Below are 15,228 nucleotides of genomic sequence, written 5' to 3'. Positions count from 1 at the left end.
CCAGCAGGCACCTCCTGCTACGCCCTCCACGCCTTCAAAGAGCCAAAGGTAAAGGTACACAGGAAAACAGATGATTTTAATAAAGTGCCACAGTGCCGCACAGGGGTGGGCGGCGGGCGGGCCGGGTGCCCGGGGCGCGGCCCGGTTGGTGAGAGGCGCCTGTGGCCCCGGGCGCCCTGTCGGCAGACTGGGCCCCTGCCCTGGGCCGGAGGGGACACGCAGGAGGCACGTGGCCCCCGGGTTTGGAACAAACATGTTTATTGCAGGCAAGGCACGGCGGGTGCGGACGGGCTCACCAGGCGAAGAGCGGCTTGCGGTCCTCCTTGGAGAGCTCACACAGGCAGGTGAGCAGCAGCAGCGCGTCACCCAGGAACTTGGGGGGCACCACGTCGATGACCAGCTTGCGCAGCGCGGCCGGGCTGCTGTGCAGCGGGTCGGCGCGCAGGTCGGGCCGCTGCTTCAGGATGCCGTAGGTGTTGATGAGGAACTCGCTGAACACCGGGTGCACCTCACGGTTGTAACCCAGCCTCTCCAGGCGCGCGGTCAGCATCAGGTAGCGGTGTGTCAGCTCACGAAGCTTCTTCTCGTCCACCGACCCATCCAGGGACTTGATGGATGTCTGGGGGTGGTGGGGGTGGGCACAGCGCGGGCGTGGGTGGGGGCGACAGGGGCCCCAGGGCAGGGAGGGGTCCTCACAGCAGGGAGGGGACTCCAGGACAGGGAGGGGACCCTGGGGCGGAGAGGCACACCTGCTTGATCTTCTCAGGGATGTTGGACACGGTGAAGCCATACAGCCTGGTCACTCCCGGGAAGACATAGGCCAGGATGCGCCGGTCCAGCTGGAAGGCGATCTCCCCGACGATGCGCCCGTCCTTCGCAGCGCTGGAGAAGCCCTGGATCTCTGTGAGCAGCGGGGGCAGTGAGCCAGGCTGGGGGCTCCAGGACACGGACGGTCAGGGGCCACCCGCCTTCCTCCTGCCCATGCCCCAGGATCTACTTTGAGAAAAGGACCAACCTAAACGCAGCTGCTGTAAGTTTGGGGTGAAGCCACTGGGGCCTGGGCGGGGCTTCCCAAAGGGGCCCAAGCATGATGAAGGCGCATGGCCTGCTCCTCCCCACTGCTGCATCCCCTGCCCTCCACTGTGAGGGCAAATACAAATGGAAAAGAAAACCTTGACTTTTCTGTCACCAAAAAGGAGAGAGACCTATTCTCTTTTCCCTCTTAGAGCAACCTGAGAAAGCTGCGATCCTGAGTCCTCTCTCTGTCCCTTTGAGATGGACAGAAATGTCTTTAAGAGCTTGTTTTACAGCCCAGGACTATTTGTATTGCCCCTCCCCCAGGGGATTCTGGCCAGGCACCTGGGTCAAGAGTAAGCCCTACCAGAAGGCCCACCCCTCTGACCAGGTGCATCGGGAGAGGCTAGGTAGGCATGTCCCCTCATCTCCTGAGGGCGGGGTGCAGGTTGACTCGACAACACACACGGGTGTGTGACCCATGTGATTCAACATGTGTGTGCCCCGTGTGACTCGACAACACGTGTGCCCCATGTGACTCAACACACATGATCCATGTGACTCGGCAACACGCTGACCCATGTGACTCAACAACACATGTGATCCATGTGACTCAACAACACATGTGCCCCATGTGACTCGACAACAGGCATGATCCATGTGACTCGACAACACGTGTGATCCATGTGACTCGACAACACGCATGACCTATGTGACTCGACAACACGTGTGATCCATGTGACTCGACAACACGCGTGACCTATGTGACTCGACAACACGTGTGATCCATGTGACTCGACAACACGCGTGACCTATGTGACTCGACGACACGTGTGTAACTCGTGACTCGACAACACGTGTGACCCATGTGACTCGACGACACGTGTGTAACTCATGTGACTCGACAACACATGTGTGCCCCATGTAACGGGTCCTGTCCGCCTGGCTGTCTTGGAAGCCTCTGCATCACAGGCTGGTTTAATGTTTACTTGATAATAAAACTCTTCCCTAAGTTTGTGGAGAGGATTGCTAGGTGGGCAGGAGATCCTGTCTAACTGTCTTCCTGATGTTTCCAGGCTCAGCAGCCACCCTCCCCCCCCAACACCTGCTTCCAAATCTGCCCTCCTACAGCAGCCTCTGTTCATTGTGCAGCAGATAGGCGGCCACGCCTTCAAAACCCTGTGCTCTCTGAAAAACACCCTGCCAGTTACTACCGTTGGATGAATCTGACATGGAGAGACCCAAAGCGAGGGGGCCTGCGTCAGAGTCAGGCAGAGCCTCTGCGCTGGGGACCCTCCACCTGACCGGGGCCCCCAGACCCCTGCCGCTTCCACACTCTGCTCTTTCATCCCCACGAGAGACACTTAATAACAGAGCCATCCGTAGAGCCTTTCCTAGAGCCCCTGTGGCTTTTCCCAACCTGACCGCGATGCAGACCCTCCAGGGCGTTGACCGGGTGCAGCCCACGGGGCCCACCCAGCAGGCGGACAGCGCACGCACGGACTAGGTCCTGTTACCCGCACACAACTGCACCCTCCGGAGGCTCGGGCTCCAACACTCAGGACACCCCACACCAGCCCAGGGGAGCCTCCCGTGTGGCCATCTGAGCCGTGAGCGCTGCGGAGCCCCAGGACCAGCCATACCTGTGACCCGTACAGTTGGCCCCCTCCTGTGACTGTGTCCACATAACCGCTAGTCCCAGAAAGCTGCCAGGTCACTCCCACCACAGGAACACGGTAGCCCCTCCCAGCACATAACAGCCAGTCAGCACGGGCTTATCAGCTCCTTCCAGGACAGGCTGGACAGCCAGAGAGGACAGGCCGAGGGGGTAGGGGACTGTGCTTCCACTCCCTCAGCCGCACCTGCAGGCACTGAGCGGGGAGTCCATGACCGAGGCGCACGGGGCACAGTCCATGTGGCTCTGCAGGCGGGGGTGGGGAGAAGGAGGGGCCACAAGGGTGTGGATGCAGATGGCCCAGAGCCACATGTCCCCCAGCAGACCCCGCGAGGAAGGCCTTGGAGCTGTGAGGCCCTGGAGCCAAAGGATCACCGGGTGGGGAAAGTCGGATATGAGCTGAGACGGTGCAGGGCTCCAAGGGCCCAGGAGAAATGCTGGGGTGGAATGCCGGGGAAACGGGCCACAGAGGGTGTCAGAAAGTGATCTGGTGTCACTCAAGCAGCTGGAGCGGCAAGAGGGGCAGTGGCTCCCCACACATCTCTGGACCTCAGGAGGTGAGCGGGTGAGGGAGGTTCCTGGCAAGACGCCCCCTCCCAGAAGCACCACCTGATGGGGATTCGGAGCCCTCCGAGGCATCCTGGGGGGCGGCATCCGCTTTCTTTCCCCAGGAGCGTTTTCTGGTCCCTCTGGGACTTCATTCATCCTCACCATGATCCCAAAGGGGGCTCAGACCCCACTTACAGACAAAGGAACTGAGGCATATGGGGCCCAATGCTTCCCCGATCATTTAAAAATGTTTTTTATTCAGATACAATTCACATCCTATAAAACTGAGTCTCTCAAAGTACACAGTTCAGATGTTTTTCTATATTCACAGTTGTACCGCCATCACCGCAATCAAATTCCAAAATATTTTCATCACCAAAGCGATACCCTGTACCCACTATCAGTCACACAGCGCTCTCCCCGCAGCCCCGCAGCCCCGCAGCTACCAAACTACTTCCTGTCCTTATGGATGTATCTATTCTGGACATTTCATGCAAGTGTAGCCACGCAGCAGGTGATCCTCGGGCTGGGCTGGCTTTCTCTCAGCTGTTTCCGAGGTGCCTCCACACTCCAGCAGGTGTCAGCACAGCATTCCTATCTGGGGCAGAACCAATCCCGTTGCGTGGATGGACCACATTCTGTTCATCCCTTCGTCCGTTGAGAGGCCTTCGCGCTATCATGGACAACGTTGCTATGAACATTCATATAAAAATTTTTGTGTGGGGGCGCTCAGTCAGCCAAGTGTGACTTCAGCTCAGGTCATGATCTATCTCATCACTTGTGAGTTCGAGCCCCACACTGGGCTCTCTGCTGTCAGGCAGAGCCCACTTCAGTTCCTGTCTCCCTCTCTCTCTGCCCCTCCCCAGTTCGTGCTTTGTCTCCATCTCAAAAATAAATAAAAACATCAAAAAAAATTTTTTTTAATTTTGTGTGGACAAATGTTTTCAGTTCTTTTAGATACATATACCCAGGAATGGAATCATTGGTAATTCTATGTGTAACTTTTGATGAAATGCCAAACTGCTTTCCACAGCGACAATGTACATGGGTTCCGATTGTCTCCACATCCTCTCCAACACTTGTGCCGGTCCCTCATTTTTTTATAGCCATCCTAGTAGACGTGAAGTGGTTTCTCATTGTGGTTTCATCAGTATTTGGCTGATGACTGAGGATTTGGAGCATCTTTTCATGTGCTTATTTATCATCTATACATCTTCTTTGGGGAAATATTCATTGTGTTTTGCCCATTTTTAATTAGATTGTCTTTTTACTGTGGAGTTGTAGAGAGTTCTTATATATCCTGGATACTAGCCCCTTATCATCTGATTGACAAATATTTTCTCCCACTCTGTAGGCTCAGTTCACTTTCTTGAAATGTGTTCCTCTGAAATACAAAAGTTTTGGGGCGCCTGGGTGGCTCAGTTGGTTGAGCATTCAAATTCAGCTTAAGTCATGATCTCATGGTTCATGAGTTTGAGCCCCGTGTCGGGCTCTGTGCTAACAGCTCAAAGACTGCTTCAGATCCTCTGTCCCTCTCCCTCTCCCTCTGCTCCTCCCCTGCTCGTTCACTACCTCTCTCAAAAATAAATAAACATTAAAAAAAAAAAAAAAAGATTCTCCTTCCGCCCCTCTCCCCTGTTCATGGACTTTCTCTCTTTCTAAAATAAAAAAATCAATAAATACAAAAATTTTTACTTCTGATACAACCCAATACATATACTTTTCCTTTTGTTGCTAATGCTTTTGGTGTCACATCTGAAAATCTATTGCCAAATCCGAGGTCATGAGATTTTTCTCTGTGTTTTCTTCTAAGTGTTATATGGCTTTAGCTCTTTTAGATTTTTTTAGGTCTTTGATACATTTTAAGTTAATTTTCACATGGGGTGTGAGGTCCAGCTCATTCTTGTACATGTTTGTCCACTTGTCCCAACATCATTTGTTGCAAAGACAAGTCTCTCTCTGCTGACACAAGTCTTGGTGTCCATGTTGCACATTAAACCTGTAAACGCCTGGGCTTATTTCTGGAACCTCAATTCTACTTTGCTGATCTCTGTACGTCTGTCTTATGACCACCACACTGCCCGGATTCCTGTAGCTTTACAGTAAGTTTTGGAATTGCGAAGTGTAAGTCCTCCAATTTTGCTCTCCTTTCTCAAGATTGTGTTGCCTGTTCTGGGTCCCTTACATTTCCACCTGAATTTCAGGAGGAGTTTGTCAATTTATGCAGGGAAGCCAGCTGGGATTGTGATGGGAATCACGTTGAATCTGCAGGTCAACTTGGGGAGTGCTGCCATCGTAATGATGTAAAGCCTTATGTTCGGGTCCCCGAACATGAGATGTTTTTCCACTTATTCAGGCCTTCTTTATTTTATTGCCACAGTGCACTGTAGTCTTTAGTGTTCTCCTTCCCTAATCACTTTGCGAGGCTGCATAAGTACCCAAGAGTTCGAGCTGAAAACCAGATTGACTGCACAGCAGTTTATCAGGGCAGATGAGGGCCATGAAGCTCAGAGTGCAAATTTCCCCTTCTATATTCATACACTTCTCTAATCAGGAATCAGTCTCTCTTACCATCCTGTTCTGTCTTTAAAGCATAAATTGGATGGAAGAAGTGATATATACCTGAGATGTTCTAGCAATCATTTCTAGTCCAACCTTGGCCTTCCAAGATTCAGCCAAAATCTATTCTTCACAGAAAAAAGTCAACAATATTGATAAACCTGTAGCCAGACATATTAGGGGAAAAGAGAAAGAGGACAAAAATTACCACTATCAGAAATTAGAGATGGTCTCACCGCAGATCCTACAGATGTTAAAAGGATAATAATGGAATACTAGAAACAATTTTATGCTAATAAATTTGACAGCTTAGATGAAATGGATTAATTCCTTAAAAAACACAAAAGCTCACTATCGTGAGTGAATTGCCAAAGCTCCCTAAGAAGAAATAGATCATTTGAATAGCTGTATATCGACAAGGAAACTGAACTTGTGGCAGGGGAAATATTCCTACAAAGAAAATTAAAGACTTGGGTGGATTCAGTGGTGACTTGTACCAAACATCTAAGGAATAAATGATACCAATTCTACATAAACATTCATCGAAGTCAACATTAACCTGGTACCAAAACCAGAAAATGACATGAAAAGAAAACTATAGACCAATATCATAGACAGCAAAAATTCTCAACAAAATTTAGGAAATTAAATCCAACAATACAAAAAAGTATAATACGTCACGACCAAGTAAGGTTTATCTCAGGAATGTGAGGTTGGTTTACAATTCAAAAATCAATCAATGTAATTAACCATATTAGCTGAAACAGACTACAAATAAAAACCAAATGCTCATCTCAGTAGATGCAGAAAAAGCATTTCACAAAATCCAATATCCTAAGAAAACTAGGAATTAAAGGGAACTTCCTCAACCTGATAAAAGTCATCTACAAAGACCTGAGCTAACATCATACTTAACAATAACAGACTGAATGCTTCCTAAATTAGGAAAAGATAAAAAAGAAAAAGTCCACTGTCACCATTTCTTGCCAATGCAATAAGAAAAATAAAAGGAATACAAACTAGAAATGAAAAAATAAATTTGTCTTTATTTGCAAATGACACAATCATATATCCTAAGGAATCTACAAAAAGCTACTAGAACAGTGGTGTCTGGATGACTCAGTCAGTTAGCGTCCAACTTTGGCACAGGTCATGATCTGCTGGCTTGTGAGTTCAGGCTCCGCATCAAGCTCTGCACTGGCAGTGTGGAGCCTGCTTGGGATTCTCTCTCTCTCTCTCTCTCTCTCTCTCTCTCTCTCTCTTTCTCTGCCCCTCCCAAATTTGTAAGCTCTGTCTCTCTCAAAATAAATAAACTTAAAGAAATCTACTAGAACAAATGAGTTCAGGAGGCGCCTGGATGGCTCAATAGATTAAGCCTCTGACTTCAACTCAGGTCATGATCTCACATTTCATGATTCATGCCCAATATTGGGCTCTGCACTGACAGCACAGATTCTCTGTCTGCCTCCCTCTTCTCCCTGCTCCCTGACACTCTGCCTCAAAAATAATAAATAAAAACATTTTAAAAAATAAGTGAGTTCAGTAAGGTTGCAAGATACAACATTTTTATTTTTCAGGGTTCTCCAGAGAAATAGAAACAGAACCAACAGGGTGTGTGTGGGTGTGTGTGTGTGTGTGTGTGTGTGTGTGTGTGTGTGTAGGAAATTGGCCCACATGATTATGGAGACTAACAAGTCTCAAGATCTGCAAGGTGAGTTAGCAAGCTAGAGATCCAGGGAGACTGAAAATGTTGTTCTAGCCTGCCTTTAAAGGTCTGAGAACCAAGAGAACCAATGGTGTGGTTTCAGTCCAGAGCACTGCAGGCTTGAAACTCAAGAACATGTTTCAGTTCAAGGCATGTTTCAGGTCCAAAGGCAATCAGGCAGGAGGAATTTTCTCTTCCTTGGGGTAGGATCAACCCTTTTGTCCTATTCAGGCCTTGAGGTGATGGGATGAAGCCCACCCACACTGAGAGGGCAATGTGCTTACTCAGTCTATTAAATGTTCAACTCATCCAGAAACACTCTCACAGAAACACCCAGAATGTTTGACCAATTATCTGGGTAGTTCTTTTCATGGCTCAGTCAAGTCGACAAATAAAATTAAGGATCACAGGAGTAAATACACAAAAATCAACTGTGTTACTATATACTAGAAATGAGCAATCAGAAATTGATAATGATAAAGGCAATACTACTTCCTATAGTATCAAAAATGCAAAAATACTAAGAATTAATTTATCAAAATGTGCAAGATCTATACATAGAAGACTATAAACACGGTTGAAAGAAATGTTTAAAGAACTACATAAATGGAGAGACACACAGCATTTACGGACCCAAAGGTTGAATATTGTTATTATTAATAAATTGTTAATTTCCCTGAAAACTGACCTAATCAATCTGTAGATCCAGAGCAATCCCAATCAAACTCCTTGCAAGCTTTTGTGCGAAGTTGGACAAGTTGATTCTAAAACTCATGTGGAAATGCAAAGGACCTACAATAGCCAGGGCAACTTTGAAAATGGAGAACAAGACATTATATGAATGACGATCTTACTTTAAAGCTACAGTAATAGAGACCATATGTACTGGAATCAACACAGACAAATAACACAGCATGGCAGGGGGAAGGTGTCCAGAGATAAACTTATACGTATATGAACAGTTGATTTTTGACAAAAGGGTCAAGGCAATTCAATGAAGAAAAAATAATCTTTCTAAACACTGGTGTTGGAAGAAGCCAACAATGCACAAAAATTGACTTGAAATTGATCAGAAACCTATATGTAAAATCTAAAGCCATAATACTTCTAGAAGAACACATAGGAAACAATCTTTGTGACCATGAGTTTGACAAAGATTTCTTAAATAGGACACAAAAAACATGAATTGTATAAAACAAAAAAAAATCAATAAACTGGACTTTATCAAATTAAACAGTTTTGCTCTTTAAAGAACACTTATGCAACTGAAAGGCCAGAGAGTGGGAGACAACATTTGCAAGACACACACCCAGAAAAGGATTTGTATCCAGAATATATGTAGAACTCTGACAACTCGATCATAAGATAAGCAAGTCCATTTTTTTTAATAGGCAAAAAATGTCCACAGAAGCAGCCCCAGACCCTGGCCTCCCAGCCACACTCTCCTCCCTCTGCAGGAAAATGGAGAAGCTGTGCCCAGCTGGTCACCCAGACTACTGCACCCTGGTGCCCGCCCCTGCCTGGGCCATACCGTTAAGGTAGTAGCTCCTTCTCGTCCTGTCCCCAGACGGCAGGCTGCTCTCTGAGAAGCACACTTTCTTGGGCCGGACCATCTCCCTGGGCTCCAGCAGGGTCTTGTCTGCCAGTGGGTCCTGCAAGGGGTTCAGGAGCGGGGACAGCTTCCTGTCAGTGCCTCGGGGTGCACGCAGCTCTGGGGGGCTGAGGAAAGCCTTGAAGGGCACCTGGGAGGAGGTGGCACAGCCAGGGGAGGCGTCATCCTCACTGGAGATGGGGGCATGTGAGCACAGCAGGTCCTCCAGGGAGGACGTCTGCAGCTGGGAGGGTGCATCAGGGACGCCACTGAACCTTCCAAAGTCTGCACCTGGGATGGGGAGGGAGGGCAGGTCAGGCTGTGTTCCTGAGACATCCCTAAGGAGGGAGAGAATACAGAAGAACATCCACATACCCAGCCTCAATCTGTGACACCCCACCCCGTGTTTCAGAGCCCTCCTCCTCCCTCTAGAGAATATGACACTGTGGGTGCCCAGCCCACCTGAGGAAACCACCAGCCTCAAGTTTATGGGCATGGCAAGCACACGTGCCCCCGTGCGCTTCCCACCCACCTGGGAACCCACACACAATACAGAGGGACTTGCTTATGCTTTTAAATGTACATAAATGGTATCATCCTATACATGTTTTATCCTGCAAAATACCTTTTTGCTGCAGCATTTTTTTGGGAATTCATCCATATTGAATCATTGGGTAGCTTACCTGATACATTTAACCATTTTTTGGCACACATGGGCATGCATGCATGCACGCATGTGAGCATGCACGCGCGCGTGCGCACACACACACACACACACACACACACACAGCAATTTTCATATCCACTGCCCTGTTGATAAGCATGGGGATGATTCCTGTTTTCCTTGAAAAAGCAAAGCTATAATCAGCATTCCTTAATGTGCCTCCTTGCTCACAGTGGGCAAGGTGTGTGCTGTTTATACTGTCTACACTGGGCTCAGGTGTGTGCTGTTTAACCTCCTCTGTATTCTACATCAGTGGTCCCCCGGCAGAAAACAACACATGGCTTTTCCCTAATCCCCAGTGATAGTGAACATCATTTCATGTGCTCATCGGCCCCTCAGGTTTCCTTTCTGTGAATTTTCTTTGCCTTTTCTCTGCTTGTTTTTTTGGGGGGAGGGGTAGTCTTTAAAATTATTTGTAGCAGCTTTTTTTGTCTCCTGCATACTAATTCCTTGTTGATGAAAAGTGTTGTGTCTTCCGGTGGGTGCCTTGCTTAGGTCTGAATCTCTTTCATACTGACTCTCATGCAGAAGTTTTAAATTATAATGTAGTCAACTTTAACTTATCGATTCTTTTTGATTTATAAAATCCTTTCTTACCCTCATGTTATAATCTTGTTCTCCTGGCAATAAGGTAAATATATACTTGAGAAATAGTGTGTTTTAAGAGCTATCATGAAAAATTATATCCTAAAAGGTGCCTCCTCAGGAACCAACTGATCTATCTCCAGCAATGATTTCTCAGAAAAAAATGTTCAAAAAAAGACATCCATTAGGATGTGTCTTGCCTCCTGTTGCCCATGTGGCCAGGAGAAAATTGCATTTCCTCAGAAGTAAAAGCATTCTCCCAAGTAACGATCACATCGAGGAAGAAATAATAATAAAAAACAATCATTATTGATAATGAAAATCAGAACATTATATATTAAGACATCAGTACGTTTAAGACTGTATTTGGATTGAAATTAGTAATTTAAATGCTTCAATTACTTTTTAAAAATCATCTCGGGGCGCCTGGGTGGCTCTGTCTCTCTCTGTCTCAAAAACAAATAAACGTTAAAAAATTAATAAATAAATAAATAAATAAATAAATAAATAAATAAAAATCATCTCAAAATTAAACATTCAAATCAAGATATGAAGAGGAGCTCTTAAGAAAACAATGAACACGACCGCGAAATACACCGCAGACAGTTCTGTGAAAGTCTACAAGACCATGAAACTGTGGAAAACTACCTTAGGGAAACAGAAAACATGAAGAAATAAAATTGGAAATGAGAAAAGCAACATAAGAAAGACCAGGAAGAGGTCTGAGTTACAAGCAACCATTATACACAACTGCATCGTCACTAAGATTTCAGTAACAGGAGAACTCTTGCGGGAAATTATTTTTAAATGACTCAGTAAGAAGTAGAAAAACTAAATGGACCAGTAAGCAAAGAAGAAAAATCTAGAAGTTATAAAACAATTATGCTCTGAGGGCTGCAGGCCTGGGGGCCTAGTGGTAAATTCTTTCAGGCTCCAAATGATTCTGAATCCCTATATTACATAAATAAGGTTAGAACACTGAAAAAAATTAAAAGATGCTTCTTGATTGAGATTATAACTGGTCACAAGTCTGGTATCAAATCCCCAAACAGAGATCCCACAGAAAGAAGACCAAACCCCAGATCCAGGTAGGAACAGAGTCCCCAGATCCTGAGCAAAGACCCATCCTAGCGAACACCAGGACAGACAACAGGAGCCCGGGCCTCCCGATGGAGCAGGCCAAGGGCAGGAGCTGAGGGCACCCTACCAAGGCCAAACAAGGTCATGGAAACTGAACAAAACAAGCTGTTTCTCAATTTTTCTTGTTCTTTAAAAAGAAGGACTAGAAGGATCCTCCCAGCACCTAGCCTGCATGCCCCTCCACCCCCAGGCCCAACTGCCACCAGAGCCAGGGTTCTGGGAATACCAAGGGCAAAGACAAAGGCAAAATTAACAAGTATACACACTGTCGATCTCATTTAAATCATTTGCACACAGTGCGGTTGTAGACTCAGAAAACAGACCAAACTAACAAGCGTAGCACACAGGGCACACAGGCAGCTGAGGAAGAGGCTGGTGTGCGAGCCTAGCCACTGTGCGTGGTCCTGTGGGTCAGGAGGGCACTGGAAGGGTGCAGAGGACACAGCAGCATCTATTTCAACAGCACAGGGCCTTTGACCCAAGGATTTCCCGGCCGTTACCCCAATGGCAGGTGGCAGGGGGCTGGAGGGCACCGCCTGGCCTGGCGCCGGGCTGCTGTTGTGGGGAACCCCTGCCCTCCACCCCGAGAGTCGCTCCAGAGCTGGAGTGCAGGCCCTGGATCTAGAAAAGAGGACCTCCAGGTGACAAAAGTAAGGTGGACGGAAGGGGCAAAGTATAGAACAGTTCAACCGTGTTTAGGGGAACCCAGAAGATCCCCCGATGTGCGCATGAATATCCACCACAAATTTCAGACAGAAACCCAAGAAAATGTTGACAGTGGCTCCCTTTGGGAGCAGGGCCAGGAGCACGAGCTTGGCCTTGTATGTTACATCCTCTTGGGGTATTTATAAGTTTGCCAGGAGCTCCTGTTGTTGAATGAAGAAAGGTTTTTAAAGCACATCCTGCGTTGAAGGCAGATGTTAAGGGCCCGTGGGAAACATGAGCCATTGCTGGTGGCAGTTCCCTTCTGTTCACAAATGTCTGCTGCTGTGTTAAGAGTCATTCCAAACTCCAGTCCCCAAAGAAGGCTGAGGGTTGTGGCCAGGCCCGAAGGCAGTGTCCCAGAGCCCCGGGCATGGGGGTGGCCCCTCCCTGAGGATGATCAGCCATGCTGACGTTGGCCCACACCCTGCAGCAAGGGCTCCAGGCCTCCGTGTGGAAGGCTTGGTGGTGTTGGGCTGGCCCAGGGGACTGGAGCTCCTGCTAAGACTGGTGTCTAGCAAAAGTCTGGGATTGCTAGGGGTGACCCACAGGCAGGGGTGCTGGTTGTGGTCCCAGAGACTCTGCCCTGACCTAGGCCCTGACCAGGGTCTCTCCAGGAGCAGCCCGACCCTTGTGAGTCCGCACCTCTACTAACCAGGCATGGGAGGGAAGGTGAGAGAGGGAGGGCCTCAGCATTCCTGCCAGTACTGACACAGGGGTGGCTCTGAGCCCTCAGAGGTGGCCCCAGCCTGACCCAGTTCTCAGGACAAAGGACAATGAAGTCACACTGGGTTTGATTCTTGGCAGTAATCACAGCACCTATGAGGCTTGGTGACAAGTGCCTTTTGCAGCCACTGCACAATGCATCCCTGGTGGCCCAAGGCGGCAGCACTGACCCTCTGTGGGATGTCACACAGGTGACAAGTCCTGGGAGGTCAGTCCCTCTTCAGCAAGTTTCTGGTGACAAGCATGTGCCTTGGCCTCTGGTGGGAATTCAGAACTGGTGGGGATAGGGTTTTCTCCAGCTGCCCCTTGGGGCGTCATTGTCCTCTTTCTGCCATCCTCCACCCCCACCCTCTGCTTGTCCAAGCTCCCTCTTCAAGGTCCTCCTTGAGGCTGAAAGACCCCAAGGACATGTTTGCCCAAGGGGCTTTGCATCCATGAGCTCTGTGCAGGGGGCTGGTGAGTAGCCGCTAGTGAGGTGGGGGGCTAACCCCCACCCCATTTTCTAGATGTGGCTTCGTGGCCCAGAGGGCCTTACCTGAGGACACACAGGAGAATGGGGAACTGGGTCTTGGTTTACTCAGACCTCAGGGATGGGAAGGGGCCCGAGACCACCGGCATCACCGAACAAGGCCCCTGCCGGGGCACAACGGCCTCACCACGGCTCCTGGACCCCAGCAGCCAGCTGGGCCCTGCTGTCCTGCCTGTAGCCTCACCTGCGCTCCCGGGGGAGCTGTCCTCGGGGTAGGCGGGTGCCTTGGGGAAGGGCAGGTCCCGGCTCCCAAGGCCACAGCGCTCCTGGCAGCTCTCGCTGAGCAGACGCTTCAGCATCTGGTTCTCCTTCATGAGGCGCACCTGCTTCTTCAGGTCTGCATTCTCACTCATGAGCCTGTTCATCAGCTCACTCCCCTCGGCCATGGCCACGTCTTTAGGTGCTCACGTATGGGCCTGCAGCCCCATGGAGGTGGAAATCCAGTGCCGTAGACGCTCCAGAAACAGCCCTGGAGTTCCACCACTGCCTGGCCTTCCGCAGCCTTGTGATGTCGCCCTTAAAGAGCCAGTGCCACCCCGGCCGTCGCCCGTCCCACCTGCTGCACCCACAGACCTCACCTGTGCCGGTGCCCACAGAGCAACACCTCCCACCAAGAGTGAGTGCCAAGAACACAGGGAACGGACAGGAGGAATGAGGACGGGTCTTGAGGGGAGGGCAGCCAGCTCAAGAGAGGAATGTTCCGGCACCTTCTAGCAACAGCCAGAGCACTGGGCTGAGGGGAGCACCAGGCCATCCACACCGTGTGGCATGTGCAGACCTCAGGGGGATTCTGCCTTTACTCCGCCTGACTCATGGTGTCTCTGCCCATGAGTGGCTCCCCATTCCGGGGGGTAAGCGGGATCCCCCAGAACCGAGGCCGGTGTCTGGTGTGCAGACACGTATTAGGGTGCGCACCTGGGACACACACTTTAAGAAAAAGGGGCAGTGGGGCAGAGGGAGGGGAGCTCGGGTGCCCCCAACAGCCCACAAGCCCCGTGGACTCCAGGAGGGCTCTGATCTGAAGGGGCTGGCAGTTGGAGGCAGCCTGCTGACCACACTTCCCTCGTAAGAAGGGCTGGACTGTGAGCCCTGAGCGACCGGAACACTGACTGTTACTGGACCTAACTGAAGACTCCCCCCGACCGGGCACAAGGGCTGTGCGGACCAATCACACACAGACCTGTGCTTGTGGAGTCCTGCCAGGGTGCAGATTTTGGTCCTCGGGTAGTGGGACCACCACAAAGCCACCCCAACACCCGCTCTTCCAACTAACTACTGAGGGCAATAAATGCACTCAGCACTGTTTCCTGGCTCTGGAGTTCTTGGTCGTGCTTCTTGGCAGCCGTTGAGGCACCAGAGAGGTCATGTCCTGATCCTCTTGGGAAGGGATAGAGTCCAAACAAGGAACCAGCATATCCTCCATCCTTCAGCCCCAACATCCAGGGTTCCCCATGCCCCATCAAGGGCACTCGGGGTACAGGTAGAACAAAGCCATTATTTTCCCCAGACTGCCAAGTTAGCATAAGGTTCCTTCAAGGAGAGAAAGCCTTGAGTCGGGTTTTGTGGAAAAGATTTTTTTTTCTTTTTTAACTTTTTAAAATGCTTATTTATTTTTGAGAGAAAGAGAGTGTGAGTAGTAGAAGGGCAGAGAGAGAGAGGGAGACACAGAATCCAAAGCAGGCTCCAGGCTCTGAACTGTCAGCACAGAGTGTGATGCAGGGCTCAAACT

General features: G+C 49.4%; 2 protein-coding genes across 3 annotated transcripts in view; both read right to left on the bottom strand.

Annotated features, from left to right (window-relative positions):
- Positions 1-49: 49 nt before the first annotated feature.
- SPATC1L (spermatogenesis and centriole associated 1 like) lies at positions 50-14,718 on the bottom strand. 2 transcript variants are annotated; one of them, XM_040483702.1, is made up of 5 exons: positions 13,684-14,718; positions 9,245-9,384; positions 9,034-9,154; positions 750-901; positions 50-619 (listed from the first exon to the last, which is right to left on the bottom strand). In XM_040483702.1, exons 1-5 carry the CDS (start codon positions 13,883-13,885, stop codon positions 293-295), a joined length of 942 nt encoding a protein of 313 aa, XP_040339636.1. In that variant the 5' UTR covers positions 13,886-14,718; the 3' UTR covers positions 50-292. The 2 variants fall into 2 exon arrangements, with proteins under 2 accessions (XP_040339636.1, XP_040339635.1); XM_040483701.1 differs by having other exon boundaries at positions 9,034-9,384; positions 13,684-14,715.
- The window catches only part of LSS (lanosterol synthase), a 45,727-nt gene continuing 39,782 nt past the window's right edge, over positions 9,284-15,228 (bottom strand). Inside the window, exon 23 of the mRNA XM_040483699.1 lies at positions 9,284-9,384. The gene's annotated coding sequence lies outside the window, so the exon portion shown is untranslated. The remainder of the gene's footprint in view (positions 9,385-15,228) is intronic.

Source organism: Herpailurus yagouaroundi, unplaced genomic scaffold, assembly GCF_014898765.1.
Source record: "Herpailurus yagouaroundi ecotype Mexico unplaced genomic scaffold, PumYag 162, whole genome shotgun sequence".
Taxonomy (NCBI): Eukaryota; Metazoa; Chordata; class Mammalia; order Carnivora; family Felidae; genus Herpailurus; species Herpailurus yagouaroundi.
Note: the sequence above shows the minus strand (reverse complement) of the source record. Positions and strands in the feature narration are given on the sequence as shown.